Source organism: Pecten maximus, chromosome 7 (genome assembly GCF_902652985.1).
Source record: "Pecten maximus chromosome 7, xPecMax1.1, whole genome shotgun sequence".
Classification (NCBI taxonomy): Eukaryota; Metazoa; Mollusca; class Bivalvia; order Pectinida; family Pectinidae; genus Pecten; species Pecten maximus.
In genome coordinates, this window is record NC_047021.1 from 1,822,276 (window position 1) to 1,848,429 (window position 26,154).

A 26,154-nucleotide genomic window follows, 5' to 3' on the forward strand; every position below is an offset into this window, starting at 1 on the left:
TCAAGGAATTCGTCTTTCTTGGTATATATATATTACACATATAAATCAAAAGTAGGTCACCACTCACGGAGTGACGATACTCTATTCTGATAAACTAGATTATTTACAAGTAGCAGCAGTTTAACAAGAAACGTTAAAGTCATGATTAGATATTTGTTTTAGTCTACTACTCCGAAACTTTTGTTTGTGTGTTTGTGTATTCTATAAACAATCCCTTTGTTGTGACTCATGCTCGTATATACATGTACGTCAGAACTATTTGTAAAGTGCCTCGTATTCCCAGCGTTTTTTTTTTAAATTCTGTCTAGCTGGCATCAAATTGAATGAAGTATTGAACTTATGAACACGTAGGATAATTATAATAGGAGAGCGGGTTAACATCGCCTGGCATCAGTCTGGTGTGTTAATACACTGATTTAATGATTATAGCATTGCCTTCTACCTCAGCTTTAACTATGAATGTGAATATATATATATATATATATTGACAATTTACTTGTCTGTACTGTCGTTATTACTACTTGATATATATATATATATATATAATATATTAGCGCTTTCGTCACGTCTTGGCTTGACGAAAACGCTAGCTGCTGTGTCGTGTTTTTTATTCTTTTTAAATGCATATTTTTCGTCCGTAAGGTTCACCTTAAACTTTTTAACTTATATATATATATGTATTCATCTTTTAAAATATATTCATTTTCAAATAAAGATAAGTATACAAGGTACTTCTTAGTCGCTCATTCACTTTCCTTGATATCTGCTTATTTGTTGTGTTACATTGCATTAAAGCTACGCTGTTTGTATAGATGTGCAATAACATTATAGCTATACTAGGATACATTCGCGTAAAAAACAAGTTGCATGTAAGCATACTCATGTAAATAGTAAATGTATCTTCTTTACTCCTTTCTGTCATGCTTCATTGCGACGTCAAAACAATATACAGGTGTGACATCAGTTCATTAGCATTTCAAAATTACATAATCTGGACAGGTATGGTTAGTGACAGTCTTTAGACACTGCTCCGTGAGAAAGGGCGGAGCTTACTTCTTAACTTCAGTATCGTTACACTGCACTTATATATTTCCCATGTAATCGCCGCCTCCTCACGGCTGATGTTCTTCGACTCGCACGAACAAGTGTTACATGTACGTGATAATAACAGAAAGATGACACCCAACAGCTAAGTTCAAAACACAATTTAATGATATATGCAAAACCAAGCAAGTTACAGAGATAATAGGCAATTTAAATTAATTGGTGTACAAGCTGGTGTATTAAATCAACACTGTTAACTACTTATCTTATAACAGCTGTCCTTGAGTAATCCTTTCTCCAGAATTAAGAATGTTTATATTTCCAGGCAATTAATAATCCAACAGAATTAATACAGCTCTCCTTAACAGTTGTAAACCAGTTCTCAGTATCAGATAATTAATAATCCAACAGAATTAATACAGCTCTCCTTAACAGTTGTAAACCAGTTCTCAGTATCAGACAATTAATAATCCAACAGAATTAATACAGCTCTCCTTAACAGTTGTAAACCAGTTCTCAGTATCAGACAATTAATAATCCAACAGAATTCATATACATATACATATAGGTCACCGTAACAATTGTAAACCAGTTGTTAATAACAATTTGTCTTTCCTTTTGTTTATACTATAATGTCAAACCTTTCAAGTACATTCTCCAACCATCTCTTTTCTAGAATTCTCTAACACACTTCTTGTCAACAACCAATTGTTAATAAATACTTGTTAGTAAAATATTACGACACATCTCTCTCCAAGAAAAAAGTTGCAATAGTTTTATATTTCTATAAGGGTTATCTCCCTTTAACCACTAGTACATGTAACAGATGGAAGGCCTTCCCTAAGTGAAGCTATGGGTAGGAAACTATACAATATAAAACCATTAAGTTAGATGTAAGAAAAACATCAAAATGCTATTTTCCATTTGTTTCAGATTTCGACTCTTACAGGCATGTTTATATAATGCATTCAATAATTTCAATTATGCGCGGCCGTTCTTTTTTCCCGAGCTTTTTATGACTCACCCGAGGATAATTTATAAAATATTAACCAGTCCCTGTTAATTATTGAAAAAAAAGTTCTACTGGAAAAATCCATCGGATTTAAAATTTATCCAATTAATTAGTGCCAGGCAATTAAGGAAAAACATGATATAATGTCTACATTTGTGAACGGATTTGTTCATTCTCTATAGATATCGATACTACAGTGCTATATTACAATGGCCGCCTATATATATCGATACTACACTGCTATATTACAATGGCCGCCTATGTATATCATACTACAGTGCTATATTACAATGGCCGCCTATGTATGGCGATACTACACTGCTATATTACAATGACCGCCTATGTATGGCGATACTACACTGCTATATTACAATGACCGCCTATAGATATCGATACTACTGCTATATTACAATGACCGCCTATGTATGGCGATACTACACTGCTATATTACAATGACCGCCTATGTATATCGATACTACACTGCTATATTACAATGACCGCCTATAGATATCATACTACAGTGCTATATTACAATGGCCGCCTATGTATGGCGATACTACACTGCTATATTACAATGGCCGCCTATGTATGGCGATACTACACTGCTATATTACAATGACCGCCTATGTATGGCGATACTACACTGCTATATTACAATGACCGCCTATAGATATCGATACTACTGCTATATTACAATGGCCGCCTATGTATGGCGATACTACACTGCTATATTACAATGACCGCCTATAGATATCGATACTCACTGCTATATTACAATGGCCGCCTATAGATATCGATACTACTGCTATATTACAATGACCGCCTATGTATGGCGATACTACACTGCTATATTACAATGACCGCCTATAGATATCGATACTCACTGCTATATTACAATGGCCGCCTATAGATATCGATACTACTGCTATATTACAATGACCGCCTATGTATGGCGATACTACACTGCTATATTACAATGACCGCCTATGCATGGCGATACTACACTGCTATATTACAATGACCGCCTATAGATATCGATACTCACTGCTATATTACAATGACCGCCTATGTATGGCGATACTACACTGCTATATTACAATGACCGCCTATAGATATCGATACTCACTGCTATATTACAATGGCCGCCTATAGATATCGATACTACTGCTATATTACAATGACCGCCTATGTATGGCGATACTACACTGCTATATTACAATGACCGCCTATTGGCGAATAAAAACTGCTTTCCCGCCTATAATACTACTCACTGCTAATTACATGCGCCTGGTTGGTTGTATCCTGTAAATCATGATAAATCGATCTACTATTTTAGCCCATAGATTCGAACTACTCCAATTAACAATGATTTTGGCGAATCATCTATTTCAAACCTTATCATACACACGTTTTCCCCTAATTCATTCCTTAAACCAAAAAATCATCCTTATTTATGCTACGCTAGCAAACCAAAATATCCTTATTATACTCTATTCTTTACAAAACTCCACATTCCAACTAAAGTATTGGATCTTATTTTGGTTTGTGTGGGTTTAGGTGATTTAGGGTATTGTGGGGTATTTTTTTGTAGTTGGGGTCTTTTTGATTGGGGGTGATTTTATGTGTGGTGTGTTTTGTGTTGTGTCTTACTGTTGGGTGTGGGGGTTGTGGGGCCCCTTTGTGGGGTATGGTTGGGGGTGTTTGGTTGTCCGGGTGTGGTGTTGTGGTTGGTGGGGTTGGTGTGGGGTGTGTGGGGTGCTGGGTTTTGGGTTGTTGTTGGGGTTTTTTGGGGTGGGTTGTGTTGGTTGATGTGTTGGGGGTGCCTGGTTTGGGGGCTGGTGTCGGGTTTCTTTGATGGGTGCTGTGTTGTGTGTTTGTGGGCTTGTGTGTTGTTTTTGTGGGTTTTGGGGTGCTTTTGTTGGGTTTTTGGTTTTTGGTCTGTTGGGGGGTGTTTGGGGTTTTGCTTGTGGGGTCTTGTTGGGTCTTGTTTTTTGGGTCTGGTTTTTGCTTTTGTGGTGGGATTTTCTCTTTTTGGTGTTGGGGGGGGGGGTGTTTGGTTTGGGTTGTGTTGGTCTTTTTGGTGTCTTTTAGGGTCATGTTTGGGTGTGGTTCTCGTGTGGTTTGGTTTGTTTGTTGTGGTGTTATTTGGGGTTTTTTGATTTTGGTGCTTTTTTGGGGTTGTGGTTTGTCTGGTTTCATTGTTTTGTGCGTTTTTTTCTTTTTTTTGGTTTATTTGTCCGTTGTGTTTCGTGTTTTTGGTGGTGCTTTTTTTTTGTGGATTGTTTCTTTTTTTTCCGGAGGGGTTTTAGGTCGCTGTTTTGTTTTGTGGTGCGGGTTGGTGGGGTGCTGGTGTGGGTTTTTTGGGGTTTGGTTGGGGTGCTGGTGTGTGGTGCTGGTGTGTGGGTGTTTGTGGGGTGTTGCTGGTGTAGGGTGATGGTGTGGGGTGATGGTGTGTGGGTGATGGTGTGGGGGTGATGGTGTGGGTGGGGTGTGTGTGGGTGTGGTGGTGGTGTGGGTGGTGTGTGTGGGTGGTGGTGTGGGGGGGGTGGTGTGGGGTGTTTGGTTTTGGGTGCTGGGGTCGGGTGATGGGGTGGGGTGCCTGGTGTCGGGTGCTGGTTTTGGGTGCTGGTGTGGGTGGGGTGTGGTGGTTCTGGTGTGGGGGTGCTGGTGTGGGGGTGCTGGGTTGTCTGGTGTGGGGTGTGGTGTGGGGTGCTGGTGTGGGTGATGGTGTGGGGGTGTGGTGTGGGGGTGTGGTGTGGGGTCTGGGTGTAGGGGTGCTGGGGTGTCGGTTTTTGGGGTGTGGTTTTTGGGGGTGCTGGTGTGTGGGGGGGTGGTGGGGGGTGTCGTGGTTGGGGGTGTGGTGTCGGGCTGGTGTGGGGTGCTGGGTGTGGGCGTGCGGGTGTCGGCGTGATGGTGGTGGGGGGTGGGGGGTGCTGGTGCCCGCTGCTGGGGGTGTGGTGTGGGGGTTGTTGGTGTTCGCTGCTGGTGTGGGGTGTGGTGTGGGGGTGCCTGGTGTCGGTTGCTGGTGTGGGGGTGCTGGTGTCGGGTGCTGGTGTGGGGTGCTGGTGTGGGGGTGCTGGTGTCGGGCTGTGTCGTGCTGGTGTGGGGTGCGGGTGTGGGGTTTCTGGTGTGGGGGAGGGTGTTGGGGTGTGTTGCTGTGTCGGGTTGCCTGGTTGTGGTTGTGGGTGTCGGGGTGCTGGTGTCGGGTGCTGGTTTGGGGTGCTGGTGTGGGTGCTGGTGTTTGGTGCTGGTGTGTGGGTGCTGGTGTGGGGGTGCTGGTGTCGGGTGCTGTGTCGGTGGGTGTTCTGGTGTTGGGTGCTGGTGTGGGGTTGTGCTGGTGTCGGGGTGCTGGTGTCGGGGTGCGGTGTGGGGTTTCCTGGTGTGGGGTGCTGGTGTGGGGTGCTGGTGTGGGGGTGTGTGGTTGGGGTTGCGGGTTTGTGGGTGCTGGTGTGGGGGTGCTGGTTGGGGTTCTGGGCCCGGGGTTGCTGGTGTGTGGGGGGCTGTGTCGGGTGTTTGGTGTGGGGTGCGGTGTGTGTGGTGCTTGGTGTCGGGGGGGGTCCTTGTTGGGGTGCGGGTGTGGGTGCTGGTTTTGTGGGTTTGCGGGTTTGCTGGTGGGTGCTTGGGTGTCGGGGTGCTGGTGTCGGGGTGTTGTCGGGTCTGGTGTGGGGTGCTGGTGGTGGGGGTGCTGTGGGGGTCGGGGTGGTCTGGTGTTGGGTGCTGGTGTCTCGGGTTGGTCTCGGTGTCGGGTGCTGGTGTGGGGGTGCTGGTGTGTGGGTGCTGGTTTTTCCGGGGTGCTGGGTGGGGGTGCTGGTGTCGGGGGTGCTGGTTTTGGGTGATGGTGTGGGGGTGATGGTGTGGGGTGCTGGTGTGGGGGTGCTGGTGTGGGGTTTTCCCTGGGTGTCGGGGTGCTGGTGTGGGGGGCTGGTGTGGGCTGTTCTGGGGGGTTTCGGGGTCCTGGTGTGGGGTGTGGGGTCGGGGTCGGGTTTGTGGGGGCTGTGGTTTCTGGTGGCTGGTGCTGGGGTTGCTGGTTGGGTGTGGTGTGGGTGTGGTGTGGGGGGTGGTGGGTGTGGGGGTGCTGTGTGGTGGGGGTGCTGGTGTGGGGTGCTGTTCGGGTGGTTGGTGGTGCTGGTTTCGTGCTGGTGTGGTGCTGGTGTGGGCTGGTGTCGGGTGCTTGGTGGGTTCTTTGGGGTGCCTGGTGTTGGTTTGCTTTTCGGGGTTTGTGGTTCGGGGTGCTGTGTGGGTCTGTTTGGGGTGCTTTTGTGGTGGGGTTGGGGGTCTTTTTTGGGGGTTGTTCTGGTGGTGGGGCTGGGTGGCTGCTTGGTGTCGGGTCCCTGGTTTGGGGGTGCTGGTTGGGGTGCTGGTGTCGGGGTGCTGGGTGGGGGTGCTGGTTCGGGGTCCTGGTGTGGGGTGCTGGTTTGGGGGTGCTGGTGTGGGGTGCTGGTGTTGGGGTGCTGGTTGGGGGTTTCTGGTGTGGGGTGCTGGTGGGGGGTGCTGGTGGTCTGGGGTCGGGTGCTGGTGTGGGGTGTTGGGTGTCTGGTGCGGGGTTGTGGGGGTGCTGGTGTCGGGTCTGCGGTGGGGCTTGTCGGGGTGTGTGGGTTGTGGGGTGCTGGTGTGGGGTGCTGGTTGGGTGTGCTGGTGTGGGGGTGCTGGTGTGGGGGTGCTGGTGTGGATGCCTGGTTGGGGTGCTGGTGTGGGGGTGCTGGTGTGGGGTGCTGGTGTCTGGGGTGCTGGTCTGTGGGGGACTGGTGTGGGGGTGCTGTGTGTGGGTGTTTAGGTGTGGGGGGGCGGGTTTCTGGTTTGCGGGTTTGTGGTGCGGGGGGGGGTGCGGTGGGGTGTGGTGGGGTCTGGTGTGGGGTGCTGGTGGTTCTGTGTGGTGCCTGGTGTGGGGTTTTGGTTGGTGGGGGCTTTGGGTTTTGGTGTTGCGGGTTTTGTTTTGGCTTTGTTGGGGTGCTGGTTTTGTTGGGGGTCTTGTTGGGGTGCTGTTTGGGGTGCTTATTTGGGGTGCTGGTTTGTGCGGCGGGGTGTGGTGTTGCCTGGTGTGGGGTCTGTTGTCGGGTGGGGTTGCTGGTTTTGGGTTTGGGTGCTGGTTTGGGTGCTTGGGTGTTGGGTGCTGGTTTGGGGTTTCTGGTGTGGGTGTTGGTGTGGTGGTGATGGTGTAGGGGTGATGGTGTGGGGTGCTGGTTTTGGGGTGTGGTGTCGGGGTGTTTTTGTGTGGTGTGTGCTCGGTTTCGGGTGTTGTGGTGCTGGTGTTCGGTGTGGGGTGCTGGTGTGTGGTTGGGTGTTGGGTGTGGTGTGCTGTGGGGTGGGGGGTTTTGGGTGGGGTTTGGGGTTGCTGGTGTGGGGGTGCATGGTTGGGGGGTGGGTTGTCTGGTGCTGGTGTGTGGGTGTGTGTGGGGTGCGGGTGTTTTGTGTTGGGGGGTGCGGGTTGTGGGTGTGTTTCGTTCGGGTTCGGGGTGCTGGTGTGGGGTGGTTGGTGTGGGGTGATGGTGTGGGGGTGATGGTGTGGGGGTGATGGTGTGTGGGTGATGGTGTGGGGGTGATGGTGTGGGGTGATGGTTTTGGGGGTGATGGTGTGTGGGTGTTGGTGTGGGGGTGATGGTGTGGGGTGATGGTGTGGGGTTGGGGGGTGGGGGTGGGGGGGTGGGGTGGGGTGATGGTGTGGGGGTGCCTGGCTGTCGGGTGCTGGTGGGGGTGCTGGTTGGGGCTGTGTCCTCGTGCTGTGTGGGGTGCTGGTGTGGGGGTGCTGGTGTGGGTGGCTGGTTTTGGGGTGATGGGTGATGCGTTGGTGTGGGGTGCGGGTTTGTGGGGGTGTTGGTGTGGGGGTGATGGTGTTGGGGTGATGGTGTGGGGTGATGGTGTGGGGGGGTGCTGGTTGGGGGTGCGTGGTGTCGGGCCGTTGTGGGGTGTGGGGTGCTGGTGTCGGGGTGCTGGTGTGTGTTTGTGTGGTGTGGGTGTGGGTGCTGGTGTGTGCGTGCTGGTGTGGGGGTGATGGTGTCGGGTCCCTGTGGGTCTTGGGGGTGCTGGTGGGCGTGCTGGTGTCGGGTGCTGGTGTCGGGTGTGGTGTCGGTCGGTGAAAGCGTGCTGGTGTGTGGGTTGCTGGTGTGTGGGTGTGGTGTGGGGGGTCTGGTGTCTGGTTGCTGGTGTGTGCGTGCTGGTGTTCGTGGGGTGCTTGTGTGTGGGGGTGATGGTGTGGGGGTGATGGTGTGGGGGTGATGGTGTAGGGGTGATGGTGTGTGGTGTGTTGGTGTGGGGTGATGGTGTGTGGGTGATGGTGTGGGGGTGATGGTGTGGGGGTGATTGTCTCGTCCCGGGTGTGGGGTGCTGGTGTGGGCGTGCTGGTGTCTCCTGCGGGTGTGGGGTGTGGTGTGGGGGTGATGGTGTCGGGGCGTGGTGTGGGGGTGTGGTGTCGTGGGTGCTGGTGTGGGGGTTGTGGTGTGGGTTGGTGTAGGGTGAATGTGTCGGGTTGTGTGTTGTGGTGCTGGTTTTGGGGTGCTTGTGTTGGGGTGCTGGTGTCGGGTGTGGTTTCTTTTTGCTGGTGTTGGGTCTGTTGTGGGGTGCTGTGTCGGGTCTGGTGTGGGGTGTTTGGGGGTGCTGGTGTCTCGTGTTTGTGTGGGGTGCTGGTGTGGGGTGCTGGTGTCGGGTGATGGTGTGGGGGTGTGGTGTTGATCTGTGGGTGTGTTGGTGTGGGGGTGTTGGTGTGGGGGTGGTTTGGGGTGTGGTGTCGGGGTGCTTTGTGTGGGTGTGGTGTGGGGGTGCTCGTTCGGGTTTGCTGGTGTGGGGTGTGGTGTGGTGGTGCGGGTTTGTCGGGTGCTGGTGTCGGGGTCGGGTTTGTTTTGGGTGCTGGTGTTTGGGTTGGTGTTTGGGTTGCTGTGTGGGGTGTGGTGTCGGGTGCTCTGTCGGGGTGTGGTGTTCGGGTGGGGTGTGGGGGTGCTGTGTCGGGTGCTGGTGTTCGGGGTGCTGGTGTCGGGTCCTGGTGTCGGCGTGCTGGTGGCCCGGGGTGCTGGTGTGTGGTGATGGGTGGGGGTGCTGGTGTCGGGGTGCTGGTGTGGGGGGCTGGTGTCGGGGGTGCTGTGTCGGGGTGCTGGTGTGGTGGTGTGGTGTCGGGGTAGCTGGGGGTGGGGTGCTGGTGTGTTGGGTGGGTGTGGGGTTTGGTGTTGGGGTGTGGTGTGTGGGTGTTGTGGGGTGCTGGTGTCGGGTGCTCTGTGGGGTGCTGTGTCGGGTGCTTGTGTGGGTTGGGTGTCGGGGTCTCGTGTCTCCCGTGTGGTGTCGGGTGCTGTTGTCGTGGTGCGGGTGTCGGGCCTTTGTGGCTGCTGGTGTCGGGTGCTGGTTGGGGTGCTGGTGTTGGGGTGCTGGTTGTGGGGCTGGTTGGGGGTGGTGTGTTGGGTTCCCTGGTGTGGGGGTGCGGTGTGGGTGCGGGTGTCGGGGGCTGGTGTTGGGGGCGGGGTGTCGGGTGCTGGTGTGGGGTCCGGGTGTGGCGTGCTGGTGTCCGGGGTGCTGGTGTCTGGGGTCCTTGTGTACGGGTTGCTGGGGTGGGGGTGCTGGTGTACGGGGTGCTTGTGTCGGGGTGCTGGTGTGGGGGTGCTCAGTAGTCGGGGTTCTGGTGTGGGGGTGCCTGGTGTGGGGGTGCTGTGTGGTGGTGTGGTGTGGTGGTGCTGGTGTGGGGGTTGCTGGTGTCTGGGTGCTGGTGTCGGGCTGCTGGTGTCGGCTGCCGGTGTCGGGGTGCTGGTGTGGTGGTGCTGGTGTCGGGGTGCTGGCGTGGGGGTGCTGGTGCGGGGCCCTGGGGTGTGGGTGCTGGTGTGGGGGTGCTGGTGGTCGGGGTGCTGGTGTGGGGTGCTGGTGTCGGGGGTCCTGGTGTGGGGGGTGCTGGTGTGGGGGGTGCTGGGTGTGGGGGGTGCTGGTGTGGGGGTGGCTGGTGTCGGGGTCCTGGTGTGGGGTGCTGGTCTGGGGGGTGCTGTTGTCGGGGGTCCTGCTTGTCGGGTAGTGCTGGTGTGCTTGTGCTGGTGTGGGGCTGCTGGTGTTGGGGTGCTGGGGGTCGGGTGCTGGTGTGGGGTGCTGGTGTGGTGGTGCTGGTCTGGGCGTGCTGGGGGTGGGGTGCGGTCTGGGGTGCTGGTGTCGGGTGCGGGTCTGTGGGTGCTGGTGTCGGGTGCTGGTTGGGGTGCTGGTGTGGGCGGCTGTCTCCGGTGCTGGTCTGGGGTGCTGGTGTGTGGTGTGTGGGGTTGGGGTTGCTTTTCTGGGGTGCTGGTGTGGGGGTGATGGTGTGGGGGTGATGGTGTGGGGGTGATGGTTTGTGGGTGATGGTGTGGGGTGATGGTGTGTGGGTGATGGTGTGTGGGTGATGGTGTGGGGGTGATGGTGTAGGGGCTTGTGTGGGGGTGGTGGTGGGTGGGGTGCTGGTTTTGTGGTTGCTGGTGTGGGGGTGCTGGTTTTGGGGGTGCTGGTGTCGGGGTGCTGGTGTGTGGGTGCGGGTGTGTGGGTGTTTGGGGGTGTGGGTTGCGGGTTTGTGGGGGGTTGCTGGTGTGTGGGTGCTGGTGTGTGGGTGCTGGGTGTGGGGGTTTCTGGTTTTGTGGGTGCCTGGTGTGGGGGTGCTTTTTGCTGGGGTGCTGGTTGTGGGTGCTGGTGTGGGGGGTGCTGGTTTGGGTTGCTGGTGTGGGGTGCTGGTTGTGGGTTTGCTGGTGTTGGGTGCTTTTGCTGGGTGTTTGGTGGGGGTGCTGGTGTGGGGGTGCTGCTGTGCGTCTGGTGTCGGGTGCTGTGTCGTGGTGCTTGTTTGGGGTGCTGTTGTCTTTGTGTTGTTTGGGGTGATGGTGTAGTGGTGATTGTTTTGGGGTGATGGTGTGGGGGTGATTTTGATGGGGTGATGGTGTGTGGGTGATGGTGTGGGGTGATGGTGTGTGGGTGATGGTGTGGGGGTGATGGTGTGGGGGTGATGGTGTGGGGGTGATGGTGTGGGGGTGATGGTGTGGGGGTGATGGTGTGGGGGTGATGGTGTAGGGGTGATGGTGTGTGGGTGATGGTGTGGGGTGATGGTGTGGGGGTGATGGTGTAGGGGGTGATGGTGTAGGGGTGATGGTGTGGGGGTGATGGTGTGGGGGTGATAGTGTAGGGGTGATGGTGTAGGGGTGATGGTGCGGGGGTTTAGTTATTATTTTTGTTCTTGAGTATTGATCTTTTAGCATCTGGCTGTTGTATGTGAAACATTTGAATCACCTCTGAAAATCACATTCGAGATACATTCAAAATGTTTGCTATCACCTTATTTATTAACTGTTTTACAACCATCCATGAAACGGCTCCTCTTATGCCGTCTGTTGGATCTCATTATCAGTGGCGCCCAACTGGAGGATACCACATATCGTCTGTCAGCACGTGAGTTTGTTAATGTCATTATCTCCAGTAGATAATTTCCCAGTATTTATATTATTCTCATCACTTCCATATTGAACTTGGCTTGGTGCACGTAAAGGGTTAAACCTGTACGGAACATGGAACACCATAGTATACACTGGTGGTGGTGATACCATATATACATAACTGTTTGTAGTAAGGGATCTGATCGAAATTTAATTAAAATATGTTTAGTTAAAAATAAACACGGAGAAAATATCTACGCAATACAAAACCAAGTTTTATAAACTGATTCCACTGATACTGACATCACTCGAGAGTGTGTCTTCTTTTATATAAAGCTTATCGCATCTAGTCCTATCTGTCTCAGGATCCCGTGCTCCGGTGATATAAGGACCATTTACAATATTTTCAGCCAAGGAAGGAACAGTCCGACAATAGTGTCTATTGATCTCTAACATCCCCTGTTCGATAATCCGACTAGTGATATCATTACACTCACTTAGTATGGGGTCAGGGGGGACAAACTCAAACGAATTTTCATTAACATTTTGAACCGTGTCAACGTGTTTCTGACTCCTCGTATCACATTGCCGACAACCTTGCGCTATAACTCCGTTCGGAGTACCCTCGTGTCTTACTAGTCTTTGTTCGAGATGCTGTGTGTCTGATAAAGCCTGTTCGTCTCGTCGATTGGTATGGTGGTTTTGTGTGTCTGATAAAGCCTGTTCGTCTCGTTGATTGGTATGGTGGTTTTGTGTGTCTGATAAAGCCTGTTCGTCTCGTTGATTGGTATGGTGGTTTTGTAATTGATGAAGATTTACGGAACAGTTGGAACATGGAATCCAAGGACTGACATACTGACTGGAATCTCCATAGAAAAGCGGATGGACAAAGTTAGTCTTTTCTAGCGTCCCGCCCAGGATAGTGAGAGCTGGATAGATGGACGGATCTCGATCATGATTGTCGTTCTGTAAACTAGTACATCCATACATGTCAATCACCGACGATGTAGGGCCACACCTCTCTCGTAAAGTTGCAACATCAGAATTCAGAAATCCTTCAGCAGATTCCCAGTCATGTATACCAGAATCGAGCTTGTCTGTCGTGTCACTCTCTTTTCCTGTATAGAAAGTTATATATACTGTCATTAATAAATCATTGATTTAACTTAATGTAGGCTGTACAAATGACTTACTGTGTGATATTAGATACAGCTTCACTCGAGAGTAAGGTCCGTTGTATCCGACTGCATGTTTAGGTACAAGGCAACTAAAAGTGGGCCATATTACACTGAAGGTGTTATGTGTGGTTTCGTCTGTATTCTGCTTGACCTACCGAACATCAAATTACACTCATTCCTTAAGGTGTTATGTGTGGTTTCGTCTGTATTCTGCTTGACCTACCGAACATCAAATTACACTCATTCCTTAAGGTGTTATGTGTGGTTTCGTCTGTATTCTGCTTGACCTACCGAACATCAAATTACACTCATTCCTTAAGGTGTTATGTGTGGTTTCGTCTGTATTCTGCTTGACCTACCGAACATCAAATTACACTCATTCTGTAAGGTGTTATGTGTGGTTTCGTCTGTATTCTGCTTGACCTACCGAACATCACATTACACTCATTCCTTAAGGTGTTATGTGTGGTTTCGTCTGTATTCTGCTTGGCCTACCGAACATCAAATTACACTCATTCCTTAAGGTGTTATGTGTGGTTTCGTCTGTATTCTGCTTGACCTACCGAACATCAAATTACACTCATTCATTAAGGTGTTATGTGTGGTTTCGTCTGTATTCTGCTTGACCTACCGAACATCAAATTACACTCATTCCTTAAGGTGTTATGTGTGGTTTCGTCTGTATTCTGCTTGACCTACCGAACATCAAATTACACTCATTCCTTAAGGTGTTATGTGTGGTTTCGTCTGTATTCTGCTTGACCTACCGAACATCAAATTACACTCATTCCTTAAGGTGTTATGTGTGGTTTCGTCTGTATTCTGCTTGACCTACCGAACATCAAATTACACTCATTCCTTAAGGTGTTATGTGTGGTTTCGTCTGTATTCTGCTTGGCCTACCGAACATCAAATTACACTCATTCCTTAAGGTGTTATGTGTGGTTTCGTCTGTATTCTGCTTGGCCTACCGAACATCAAATTACACTCATTCCTTAAGGTGTTATGTGTGGTTTCGTCTGTATTCTGCTTGACCTACCGAACATCAAATTAACCTCATTCCTTAAGGTGTTATGTGTGGTTTCGTCTGTATTCTGCTTGACCTACCGAACATCAAATTACACTCATTCCTTAAGGTGTTATGTGTGGTTTCGTCTGTATTCTGCTTGACCTACCGAACATCAAATTACACTCATTCCTTAAGGTGTTATGTGTGGTTTCGTCTGTATTCTGCTTGACCTACCGAACATCAAATTACACTCATTCCTTAAGGTGTTATGTGTGATTTTGTCATTATTCTGCTTGACCTACCGATTATCAAATTACAATCCTACCTTAAGGTGTTATGTGTGGTTGTGTACGTCATACCTTTCTGATGTTCTTCGCTCTTCTTCACTTCCGCCGAGTCATGGTTGATCACGGCCTTCGTGTGGTATGTGCGGCAGAGATTACCTACAATGATCGATTAGTCCGTGTTAATGGTTTGTAACATTACCCGAATATTATTTTCAATCCGACACATTTGTAAACTTGTTTTCATTCAAAAGAAAGCTAAACAATTATCATATCAATTATCACTTTAAGTAAGTAAATATAGCAGAACTGGACGGGGATGAACGCCGGCGGATAGAGGCGTGTTCAGGATGGCGAGCGTTCGCTTCAGAACAAACATGTACAGTTCGAGAGCGCACGGTACCAAACCATAGAACTATTCTCCAGAAAAAAGATGGCGTCCAATGTATTGAACACGGAGAAATTGACTTTAATAAGCGATGACGGGAGCTTATCATACGCGTTTTGTGTGACCGACGAAATCAGTGGCCGCTGTCATTCCGGTAAGAAGGATTTACTGGTAGAAAAGGACGACAATTATGCACGATAAATGATTTTTCACTGAAAAAAATAACGCAAACACCTCACCATTTACTTTACACTGTTTCCATATGTAACAGAGCGCATGATAAATTGAATTTAAATCACTGCCTCCGCTAGGGGTCGAACCCGGGACCTCTGGTTTACTAGTCTTACGCTCAACCGATCGAGCTAAAGAGAAGATCTCCCTAGCCGAGCGGTATATTGCGGCTAGTATTTACCAGGGTTACATACTCCCCCTCCAGGAAAGAACTCGTCCTCGAGTTTTCCAGGGGTAACAGCGATGCTTTTGCAAGCAGCGATGAGTATCATTCCCGAGTCCCTACATGGGCGCCAATGTAACAGAGCGCATGATTAATTTAATTTAAATCACTGCCTCCGCTAGGGATCGAACCCGGGACCTCTGGTTTACTAGTCTTACGCTCAACCGATCGAGCTAAAGAGAAGATCTCCCTAGCCGAGCGGTATATTGCGGCTAGTATTTACCAGGGTTACACATATAATGGAAGCCGTCATTTTAAATGCACACGCGAGCGCAAACTACCGTTCAGTATCGCGGATTAATTGTCACGTGAGCGCGTGCCGTCCTGAACATGCCTCTTGCAGCTCATTGGAAGAATCCGGCTAGTGTCCGGAGGTCCGGTTTGGTCGTTCATTTTCCTCTCCTATTACATATGGCGCCGCACTAAATATCCACGGAGGAAGTAGGGGGTCTCTTGTGTGTCTTCGGGGTCGAAGACTTTAAGGAGGGAGGAATGTAGCGGGACTGGACTGGGATGAACGCAGGCGACTAGTAAGCTTGATTGGTAGAGTATCCCGCCCAGTCTGGCCTTGCATTTTCCCTCTCCTATTAACATACCTTCATAAGTTATACATAAATCCATGTATGCATATGGTTAAACTTACATCTCTTTCTGAGGCTCGCCAGAATGGTTAGGGAGATTAGCAGTAAACAGGTCGATGATGCCGTTATGACAATGATTACATTAGTTTTTATCAGTCCATCACCTCCCGTATGGCTCTCTTGTTTACCACTGGGAAGTGACAGTGGTACAACACCCACATTCGGGTCCGTTCCACCGGAAGTTGACTCATTGATGTTCCATAATGCATCTGTAGATCCAGTTGTGGTCACGACGTAGCTGCTGGTTCTGACAGCGGTAGTGGTTTTCGGACCAGTAGTGATAATTTCTGTTTATAAGAAATCAGAACTATACATGTAGATATCTTACTCAGAACAACACGCGATAAGACAACTGACTGGACTACAATGTATATATCTTACTCAGAACAACACGTGGGAAGACAACTGACTGGACTATATATCTTACTCAGAACAACACGTGGGAAGACAACTGACTGGACTATACATGTATATATCTTACTCAGAACAACACGTGGGAAGACAACTGACTGGACTGTACATGTATATATCTTACTCAGAACAACACGTGGGAAGACAACTGGCTGGACTATATATGTATATATCTTACTCACAACAACACGTGGGAAGACAACTGACTGGACTATATATCTTACTCAGAACAACACGTGGGAAGACAACTGACTGGACTATACATGTATATATCTTACTCAGAACAACACGTGAAATGACAACTGACTGGACTACAATGTATACTTGTATATATCTTACTCAAAACAACACGTGGGAAGACAACTGACTGGACTAAACATATATATATCTTACTCAAAACAACACGTGGGATGACAACGGACTGGACTTAACATGTATATATCTTACTCAGAACAACACGTGAGAAGACAACTGACTGGACTACAATGTATACTTGTATATATCTTACTCAAAACAACACGTGGGAAGACAACTGACTGGACTAAACATGTATATATCTTACTCAGAACAACACGTGGGAAGACAACTGACTGGACTATATATGTATATATCTTACTCAGAACAACACGTGGGATGACAACTGACTGGACTATACATGTATATATCTTACTCACAACAACACGTGGGATGACAACTGACTGGACTATATATGTATATATCTTACTCAGAACAACACGTGGGATGACAACTGACTGGACTATACATGTATATATCTTACTCACAACAACACGTGGGATGACAACTGACTGGACTATACATGTATATATCTTACTCACAACAACACGTGGGATGACAACTGACTGGACTATATATGTATATATCTTACTCAGAACACGTGGGAAGACAACTGACTGGACTATACATGTATATATCTTACTCACAACAACACGTGGGATGACAACTGACTGGACTATATATGTATATATCTTACTCAGAACAACACGCGAGATGACAACTGATTGGACTATATATCTTACTCAGAACAACACGTGGGAAGACAACTGACTGGACTATATATCTTACTCAGAACAACACGTGGGAAGACAACTGACTGGACTATATATGTGTATATCTTACTCACAACAACACGTGGGAAGACAACTGACTGGACTATATATCTTACTCAGAACAACACGTGGGAAGACAACTGACTGGACTATACATGTATATATCTTACTCAGAACAACACGTGGGAAGACAACTGGCTGGACTATATATGTATATATCTTACTCACAACAACACGTGGGAAGACAATTGACTGGACTATATATGTATATATCTTACTCAGAACAACACATGTGAAGACAACTGACTGGACTATATATCTTACTCAGAACAACACGTGGGAAGACAACTGACTGGACTATACATGTATATATCTTACTCAGAACAACACGTGGGAAGACAACTGGCTGGACTATACATGTATATATCTTACTCAGAACAACACGTGGGAAGACAACTGACTGGACTATACATGTATATATCTTACTCAGAACAACACGTGGGAAGACAACTGACTGGACTATACATGTATATATCTTACTCACAACAACACGTGGGAAGACAACTGACTGGACTATATATCTTACTCAGAACAACACGTGGGAAGACAACTGACTGGACTATACATGTATATATCTTACTCAGAACAACACGTGGGAAGACAACTGACTGGACTATATATCTTACTCACAACAACACGCGGGAAGACAACTGACTGGACTATACCTGTATATATCTTACTCAGAACAACACGTGGGAAGACAACTGACTGGACTATATATCTTACTCAGAACAACACGTGAGAAGACAACTGACTGGACTCTACATGTATATATCTTACTCAGAACAACATGTGAGACGACAACTGACTGGACTATATATCTTACCCAGAACAACACGTGGGAAGACAACTGACTGGACTATACATGTATATATCTTACTCAGAACAACACGTGAGAAGACAACTGACTGGACTATACATGTATATATCTTACTCAGAACAACACGCGAGATGACAACTGACTGGACTATACATGTATATATCTTACTCAGAACAACACGTGGGAAGACAACTGACTGGACTATATATCTTACTCAGAACAACACGTGGGAAGACAACTGACTGGACTTTATATCTTACTCAGAACAACATGTGGGAAGACAACTGACTGGACTATATATCTTACTCAGAACAACACGTGGGAAGACAACTGACTGGACTATATATCTTACTCAGAACAACACGTGGGAAGACAACTGACTGGACTATATATCTTACTCAGAACAACACGTGGGAAGACAACTGACTGGACTATACATGTATATATCTTACTCAGAACAACACGTGGGAAGACAACTGGCTGGACTATACATGTATATATCTTACTCAGAACAACACGTGGGAAGACAACTGACTGGACTATACATGTATATATCTTACTCAGAACAACACGTGGGAAGACAACTGACTGGACTATACATGTATATATCTTACTCACAACAACACGTGGGAAGACAACTGACTGGACTATATATCTTACTCAGAACAACACGTGGGAAGACAACTGACTGGACTATACATGTATATATCTTACTCAGAACAACACGTGGGAAGACAACTGACTGGACTATATATCTTACTCACAACAACACGCGGGAAGACAACTGACTGGACTATACCTGTATATATCTTACTCAGAACAACACGTGGGAAGACAACTGACTGGACTATATATCTTACTCAGAACAACACGTGAGAAGACAACTGACTGGACTCTACATGTATATATCTTACTCAGAACAACATGTGAGACGACAACTGACTGGACTATATATCTTACTCAGAACAACACGTGGGAAGACAACTGACTGGACTATACATGTATATATCTTACTCAGAACAACACGTGAGAAGACAACTGACTGGACTATACATGTATATATCTTACTCAGAACAACACGCGAGATGACAACTGACTGGACTATACATGTATATATCTTACTCAGAACAACACGTGGGAAGACAACTGACTGGACTATATATCTTACTCAGAACAACACGTGGGAAGACAACTGACTGGACTATATATCTTACTCAGAACAACATGTGGGAAGACAACTGACTGGACTATATATCTTACTCAGAACAACACGTGGGAAGACAACTGACTGGACTATATATCTTACTCAGAACAACACGTGGGAAGACAACTGACTGGACTATATATCTTACTCAGAACAACACGCGAGATGACAACTGACTGGACTATATATCTTACTCAGAACAACACGTGGGAAGACAAGTGACTGGACTATACATGTATATATCTTACTCAGAACAACACGTGGGAAGACAACTGGCTGGACTATATATGTATATATCTTACTCACAACAACACGTGGGAAGACAATTGACTGGACTATATATGTATATATCTTACTCACAACAACACGTGGGAAGACAACTGGCTGGACTATATATCTTACTCAGAACAACACGTGGGAAGACAATTGACTGGACTATATATGTATATATCTTACTCACAACAACACGTGGGAAGACAACTGACTGGACTATATATCTTACTCAGAACAACACGTGGGAAGACAACTGACTGGACTATACATATATATATCTTACTCACAACAACACGTGGGAAGACAACTGACTGGACTATACATGTATATATCTTACTCACAACAACACGTGAGAAGACAACTGACTGGACTATATATGTATATATCTTACTCAGAACAACACCAATCTTGCAGATTTTATTTCTAGCTACTATGCCGCAATTAGGACTTACACCACTTCTAACCTTGCCAAAAATCCTTTTAAAGACGTAAAAGATGAATTATTGAAATAAATGTTGATTAAAAAAACTATTGATGTTTTATCCTACTACTTTTAACATGAATAACTACTTTAAAGCTATCGTACGACTTTCCGGAGTTGCAAGATTTGCTAGTTCGGTTTTGTTCCAATCGTTCAACAATCTAGTTGTGTGTGCTTGAAACGGAAAAGAACGGCGGCTTCGTCGTTTAATTATTGAAGAGTGTGGAAGAAGCATGTCATATTTCATAATGTTCATGTTGATGTGACTGTGATTGTGTAGGAAAACTAAGATTTCAGAATGCATTCAAATTTTACTAAATGCCCGTTAAGGTATTTAAGTATGGCCTTACTCACAAAGTTACACAAAAGTGGCTTACCTGTGATATTGGAATTAACAAAAAATTTGTCGCTTTGGAAATTGTATCCGAAACAGTCACAATTGTCCTCGTAGTCGGGATAGTCATGGCTGGGATCTATCGGAGACATCTGAAGTAAGATGATGTTTATCAGATTTCGACAAGGAAAACTTTCCTGTTTATAGCTAGACACATTACACTACAGCTTACGTGGACTTTGCGGTTTCCACGCGCCCACGGTGGACTGCCCACGCAATGTCCACTAGTGGACATGCGTGGGCAAAGTGTCCACGTTATTCCGCGATTCGTGATGGATCGGCAGATACCGTGGGTGTCCACGCAACAGCGCGGCCCGTCGAGGAACACTGGATATCGTGGCCCGCCGGAAGGCGTGTATGTCCACGGAACAGCGCGATCCGTCGTGGAACGCTAGATAGCGTGGCTAGCTTATGTTTTGAAGTTATGCTTACTTTACCGCGTCTCCTAATCACGGCCGAAGGCAGGATGTCCTCCCGATATATAAGAGTTACTTCCCTTCCGTTTCACTGGTAATGTAATATTTGAATAATGCTCTATTATAACAGGCCGTATACAACATGTAACATCTCATTAATTTTCTTTAGTAACGGGCCGTATATAGCATGTAATATTTGAATAATGCTCTATTATAACGGGCCGTATACAACATGTAACATCTCATTAATTTTCTTTAGTAACGGGCCGTATATAACATGTAATATTTGAATAATGCTCTATTATAACGGGCCGTATACAACATGTAACATCTCATTAATTTTCTTTAGTAACGGGCCGTATATAACATGTAATATTCGAATAATGCTCTATTATAACGGGCCGTATACAACATGTAACATCTCATTAATTTTCTTTAGTAAAGGGCCGTATATAACATGTAATATTTGAATAATGCTCTATTATAACGGGCCGTATACAACATGTAACATCACATTAATTTTCATTAGTAACGGGCCGTATATAACATGTAATATTCGAATAATGCTCTATTATAACGGGCCGTATACAACATGTAACATCTCATTAATTTTCTTTAGTAAAGGGCCGTATAACACATGTAATATTTGAATAATGCTCTATTATAACGGGCCGTATACAACATGTAACATCTCATTAATTTTCTTTAGTAACGGGCCGTATATAACATGTAATATTTGAATAATGCTCTATTATAACGGGCCGTATACAACATGTAACATCTCATTAATTTTCTTTAGTAACGGGCCGTATATAACATGTAATATTTCAATAATGCTCTATTATAACGGGCCGTATACAACATGTAACATCTCAATAATTTTCTTTAGTAACTGGTCGTATATAACATGTAATATTTCAATAATGCTCTATTATAACGGGCCGTATACAACATGTAACATCTCACTAATTTCCTTTAGTAACGGGCCGTATATAACATAATAATTTTAATTGTAAATAATCTAATAATCTCAGATTAACACTAGTAAATATCTTTTATGTAATTTGCGTGTACACCATTGTATTAATGTATTTTATGTTACAGAAGTTAAAACGCAAAGTAAACGATGTGCTTATATCAGTTGATACTGTGTTATATGATAAATTCTTTTAATGCGTCATCTTTACGAGCCCATGTCTGTGTGAAGCACCTTCTATTTAAAAAATATATATATCTAAATTTCATTAAGTGTGAACTATATTACAGATATTCTTTCCGTATATTACTTATGATCTGATCAATAATAATCATATTTTGGTTACGTACATTATGTATGTTGGTTTATGGGTTCTCACGTAATAACTACGGAATAAAATTTGTTGATATCATAGTTATCATCTGCTTTAAGTTTGAAACAAAAGCAAGACCAGTCTATAATCATTAATTAATTCGCTGTATAGGAAAGCAAAATACCGTTACAAAAACTGAGTTGAACGGGTAAATGCCTGGGGCTAAGGCCTCGCAGCGGTTGCTATGACGACTTGGTGTGACAAACGAGCTAGAGCTGTGAATCTGTCGACACGGGTGACTGACCCACAAGGTAAGAAAAATCGTCTGGATTACCGCGGCGGGGGGGGGGGGGGGGGGGGGGGGGGGGGGGGGTCTCCTTTCTCCCACTTCTTACAAATAAGTTACGGGCAGGTATATTGTGACAATCATTATAGTCTTCACCTATACCTTACCTGGATTTTACCTGTGTTCTCCAAAGTTCTCCAAAATTACCTGTATCTTATCTGTATTCTCCGACATTACATGATCTTTACCTCTATTTTACACGAACTTTGAATTCATCTCATTTCATTCCTTATTAATAAATTTGCATACCATTTTCATAAACCAAATTTGCATAAGACAGCTATAGTACAACAACGTAGATATTTTACTGTTTTAAATGATTGAAAATGCGAAACAAAATCACATCAGACCATTTACTACTATCCGATAACCCTTATCAACATGGCGAACTATCACTGATATTTTTCTTGATATTATTTAACTTAACTGATTACAAATCCTATAGACATAAAAGTGTACTCGACTGTGAGTGGGTTAGTATACCATTTAACAATAATCAGGTGTGAAATTACGGTCGACACGGTCGTCACGCCTGTCACAGCACCACAGGTATCTGTTCTGTCGGGTGTTCTAATCGGAACCCGCCTATAACTGCTGGTGAGTTGACACGTATGGTTTCCGTGCACGTCAAAAATGTTCCGAATATATGCTTTTACAGGTTGTACGTATATTTAGCTTGAGTTTTGTTAAAAATTTCTTTTTACTGTAGGGATTCATTTTTAAATTAAACACATTATTTACATTTAAATTCCGTTGAGTTAAAACAATAAACATTCGTATCACAAATAAAATAATTAGCCTAAGTTTGAACATTCACATACCCACGATGTTGAAACTTTACTTTAAGCATTTATTTCATGTACGAATTCCATTTTAAACTTATATTATTAGAAGTGTTGTAATCGAAATCGTTATTGGTATGCAACGAAACCCGTGTCCTCGTAATAAAGGCTATGAACAGGGTGATGTAAGTCGTTACACGTTATATATGTTGTATACGGCCCGTAATAAAAGAAAAGTAGTAAGTTACATGTTATATAGGCCCGTTGAAATAGAAAATTATTCAAATGTTACATGTTGTATACGGCCCATTACACCAGTATAGTAGAAAATTAGTAAGAAGTTAAATGTTATATGCGACTCGTTACAACAGAAAATCAGTGAGATGTATCATGGTGTATACGGCCCGTTAAAATAGCAAATTAGCATGTTATAAACGGTCCGTTCAAGCAGAAAAATAGAACATTATATAAATGTTACATGTTATATATGGCCCGTTATAATAGACATTCAGTGAGATGTTACATGTTGTATACGGCCCGTTATAAAAGAAAATTACAGTGAAACCTCACTATTAGGAACACCTGGGGGTCCGGGTCAAAGTGCCAAGGTGGACCAATTTGAGCTAGACCATCAGGAACCGTAACTCTTAATTGACTGAACTCAGGTGCAAGTTGTATAGATTTGGCTAAATACATGCCATAGTCTTAACTTTAAATAAAAACAAAGACAATTGTTTTTGTCTATCATTTCCTTTATTTTCTTCATAACCTTCTAAAATTTCTGTCTTTCTTTTCAAGATGCTCTGACCTGTGTTTTGCCGACCCCAAACTGTTCAGCAAGTTGTCGTTGACTACGACCATTGCTACATTGAATCAGTTCAATTTTCTTTTTTAGTGATAACTCGTTACGTTTACGTGATGTGGCCATCATGAGCGAAAAAAGAAATGAAGTTAGAAAGAATAGCATAATTCTAGCGAAATATTTGAAACCAAACATGTTTTTTTTCCAATTATAATAACACCTATCTACAGACCCTATTCGGCATTGATACAAAAACATCGAGATCGCTGAAAAAACTTGCGCTTGACCAGAAAAAAAATCAAACGTTACTATGTTTATTTTACTCGCTTGTATGTAATCGGGTCTTAAAACGACCAACAGCCACAAATCAATTATTTGAATACCATAATTAATAAGCAAATGTACGGTTATTACAATTTTCAAGGCAAGATAGATAATCTGATCACTTGTGTATTTAATCCGTCACAGCGCCACCGAGGAAGGGCGATCACCCGTAACGGTAAACAAAGGACTACAAACTAAAACCCGGCACATGTTGGCTTGTTACGAACAATGAAAGACTGGATGTTTATTTTACCTTCCGGTCAGTGCGAAGATTTCAAAGAGATTAATATCCATTCTACTCACCTGTCGATACACTGGTCAGTAAACAAAAGATCGATAATTACGTATACACACGTCAATGGCCAGTTTGACACGCATTACCGTAAGCTGTTCACAGGTTCGCTACACACCAGGTAATTTTTTAGACACGACCAACTGGTCGTAATTGTGGGGGTAATAAGCGTTAATTAGTATTCGTTGGGACTGCCCAAGGTGGTCGTAATACGGAATAGCAAAGTGGTCGTAATAGTGAAGCGACCAATACAAAGATATATAGAGAAAAAAATCGGGACTGAAAAAAAGTGCCCGTAATAGCGGGGTGGTCGTAATTTTGAGGTGGTCGTAAGGTGAGGTTCTTAGTAAGAAGTTACATGTTATAAACGGCCCGTTAAAATAGAACATTATATAATTGTGACATGTTATATAGGGCCCGTTTTAATAGAAAATTAGTGAGATGTTACATGTTGTATACGGCCCGTTATGATAGAACATTATTCAAATGTTACATGTTGTATACGGCCCGTTTTAATAGAATATTGCTCAAATTTTACATGTTATATACAGGCTGTTCAAACAGAACATAATATAATTGTGACATGTTGTATATGGCCCGTTATAATAGAAAATTAGTAAGAAGTTACTTGCTATATATGGCCCGTTAAAATAGAACATTATTTAAGTGTCATATGTCATATACGGCCCATTATGAAAGAAAATTAGTAAGAATAAGTATGTTATATATGGCCCGTTAAAACAGAATATAATATAATTGTGACATGTTGTATACGGCCCGTATAATAGAAAATTAGTAAGAAGTTATGTTATATATCGCCCGTTAAAATAGAACATTATTCAAATGCCATATGCCATATGCGGTCCATTATAAAAGAAAATTAGTAAGAAGTTACATGTTATATACAGCCCGTTAACACAGAACATTATATAATTGTGACATGTTATATACGTGCCGTTATAACACTAAATAGAACGTTATATAAATGTTACATGTTATATATGGTCCGTTTTAATAGACATTTAGTGAGATGTTACATGTTTTATACGGCCCGTTATAATAGAATATTGCTCAAATGTTACATATGATTTACGGCCCGTTATAATACATATTTAGTGGGAAGTTACATGTTATATACGGTCCGTTAAAACAGAACATGATATAATTGTGACATGTTGTATACGGCCCGTTATAATAGAGCGTTATATAAATGTTACATGTTATATATGGTCCGTTTTAATAGACATTTAGTGAGATGTTACATGTTTTATACGGCCCGTTATAATAGAATATTGCTCAAATGTTACATATGATTTACGGCCCGTTATAATACATATTTAGTGGGAGGTTACATGTTATATACCGTCCGTTAAAACAGAACATTATATAATTGTGACATGTTGTATACGGCCCGTTATAATAGAACATTATACCAAATGTTACATTTGCATTATCGTTGTCTTATTCGCATTAATTGCAGGCACCTGTTTACATTTGTTTATATATATTTCCTAAATAGCGGTCTGATCCCGTTGAACCTGTGATATCACGATCTTGTATTGCTAATGTACATGTATATGTCTTTGTATATGTTGTAAAATCAGATTGGTAGAAACGCCAAAGGAATAAATGAATTAAATTTACCTACAGTTAAGGACCACTTCTTGGCATTGGGAGTCCTTTTATGTAATCATTATCAAAACAAACTGCCCTACAGGTAAATTCAACATGTTAGAGTTTAGAGATACACCTGTTAATTAAGATGTGGTATTTACCGGGCTATTATCTTAACACGCCTCTGTGACCGCGGCTTGCCGGTCTCTGGCCTTTGTGGTG

At 44.9% G+C, this 26,154-nt stretch overlaps 2 protein-coding genes across 2 annotated transcripts in view; both read right to left on the bottom strand.

Moving 5' to 3' along the window:
• Positions 1-4,251: 4,251 nt before the first annotated feature.
• On the bottom strand, positions 4,252-11,229 carry LOC117331005 (mucin-2-like). Its single transcript, XM_033889598.1, has one exon. The coding sequence runs from the start codon at positions 11,227-11,229 to the stop codon at positions 4,252-4,254; it is 6,978 nt and encodes a 2,325-aa protein (XP_033745489.1).
• A 63-nt stretch (positions 11,230-11,292) lies between these two features.
• The window catches only part of LOC117331292, a 34,141-nt gene continuing 19,279 nt past the window's right edge, over positions 11,293-26,154 (bottom strand). Inside the window, exons 5-8 of the mRNA XM_033889908.1 lie at positions 20,051-20,159; positions 15,360-15,644; positions 13,950-14,033; positions 11,293-12,521 (exon numbers count right to left, since the gene is read on the bottom strand). Coding sequence (XP_033745799.1) covers positions 11,680-12,521; positions 13,950-14,033; positions 15,360-15,644; positions 20,051-20,159 — 1,320 coding nt within the window. The 3' untranslated portion in view covers positions 11,293-11,679. The remainder of the gene's footprint in view (positions 12,522-13,949; positions 14,034-15,359; positions 15,645-20,050; positions 20,160-26,154) is intronic.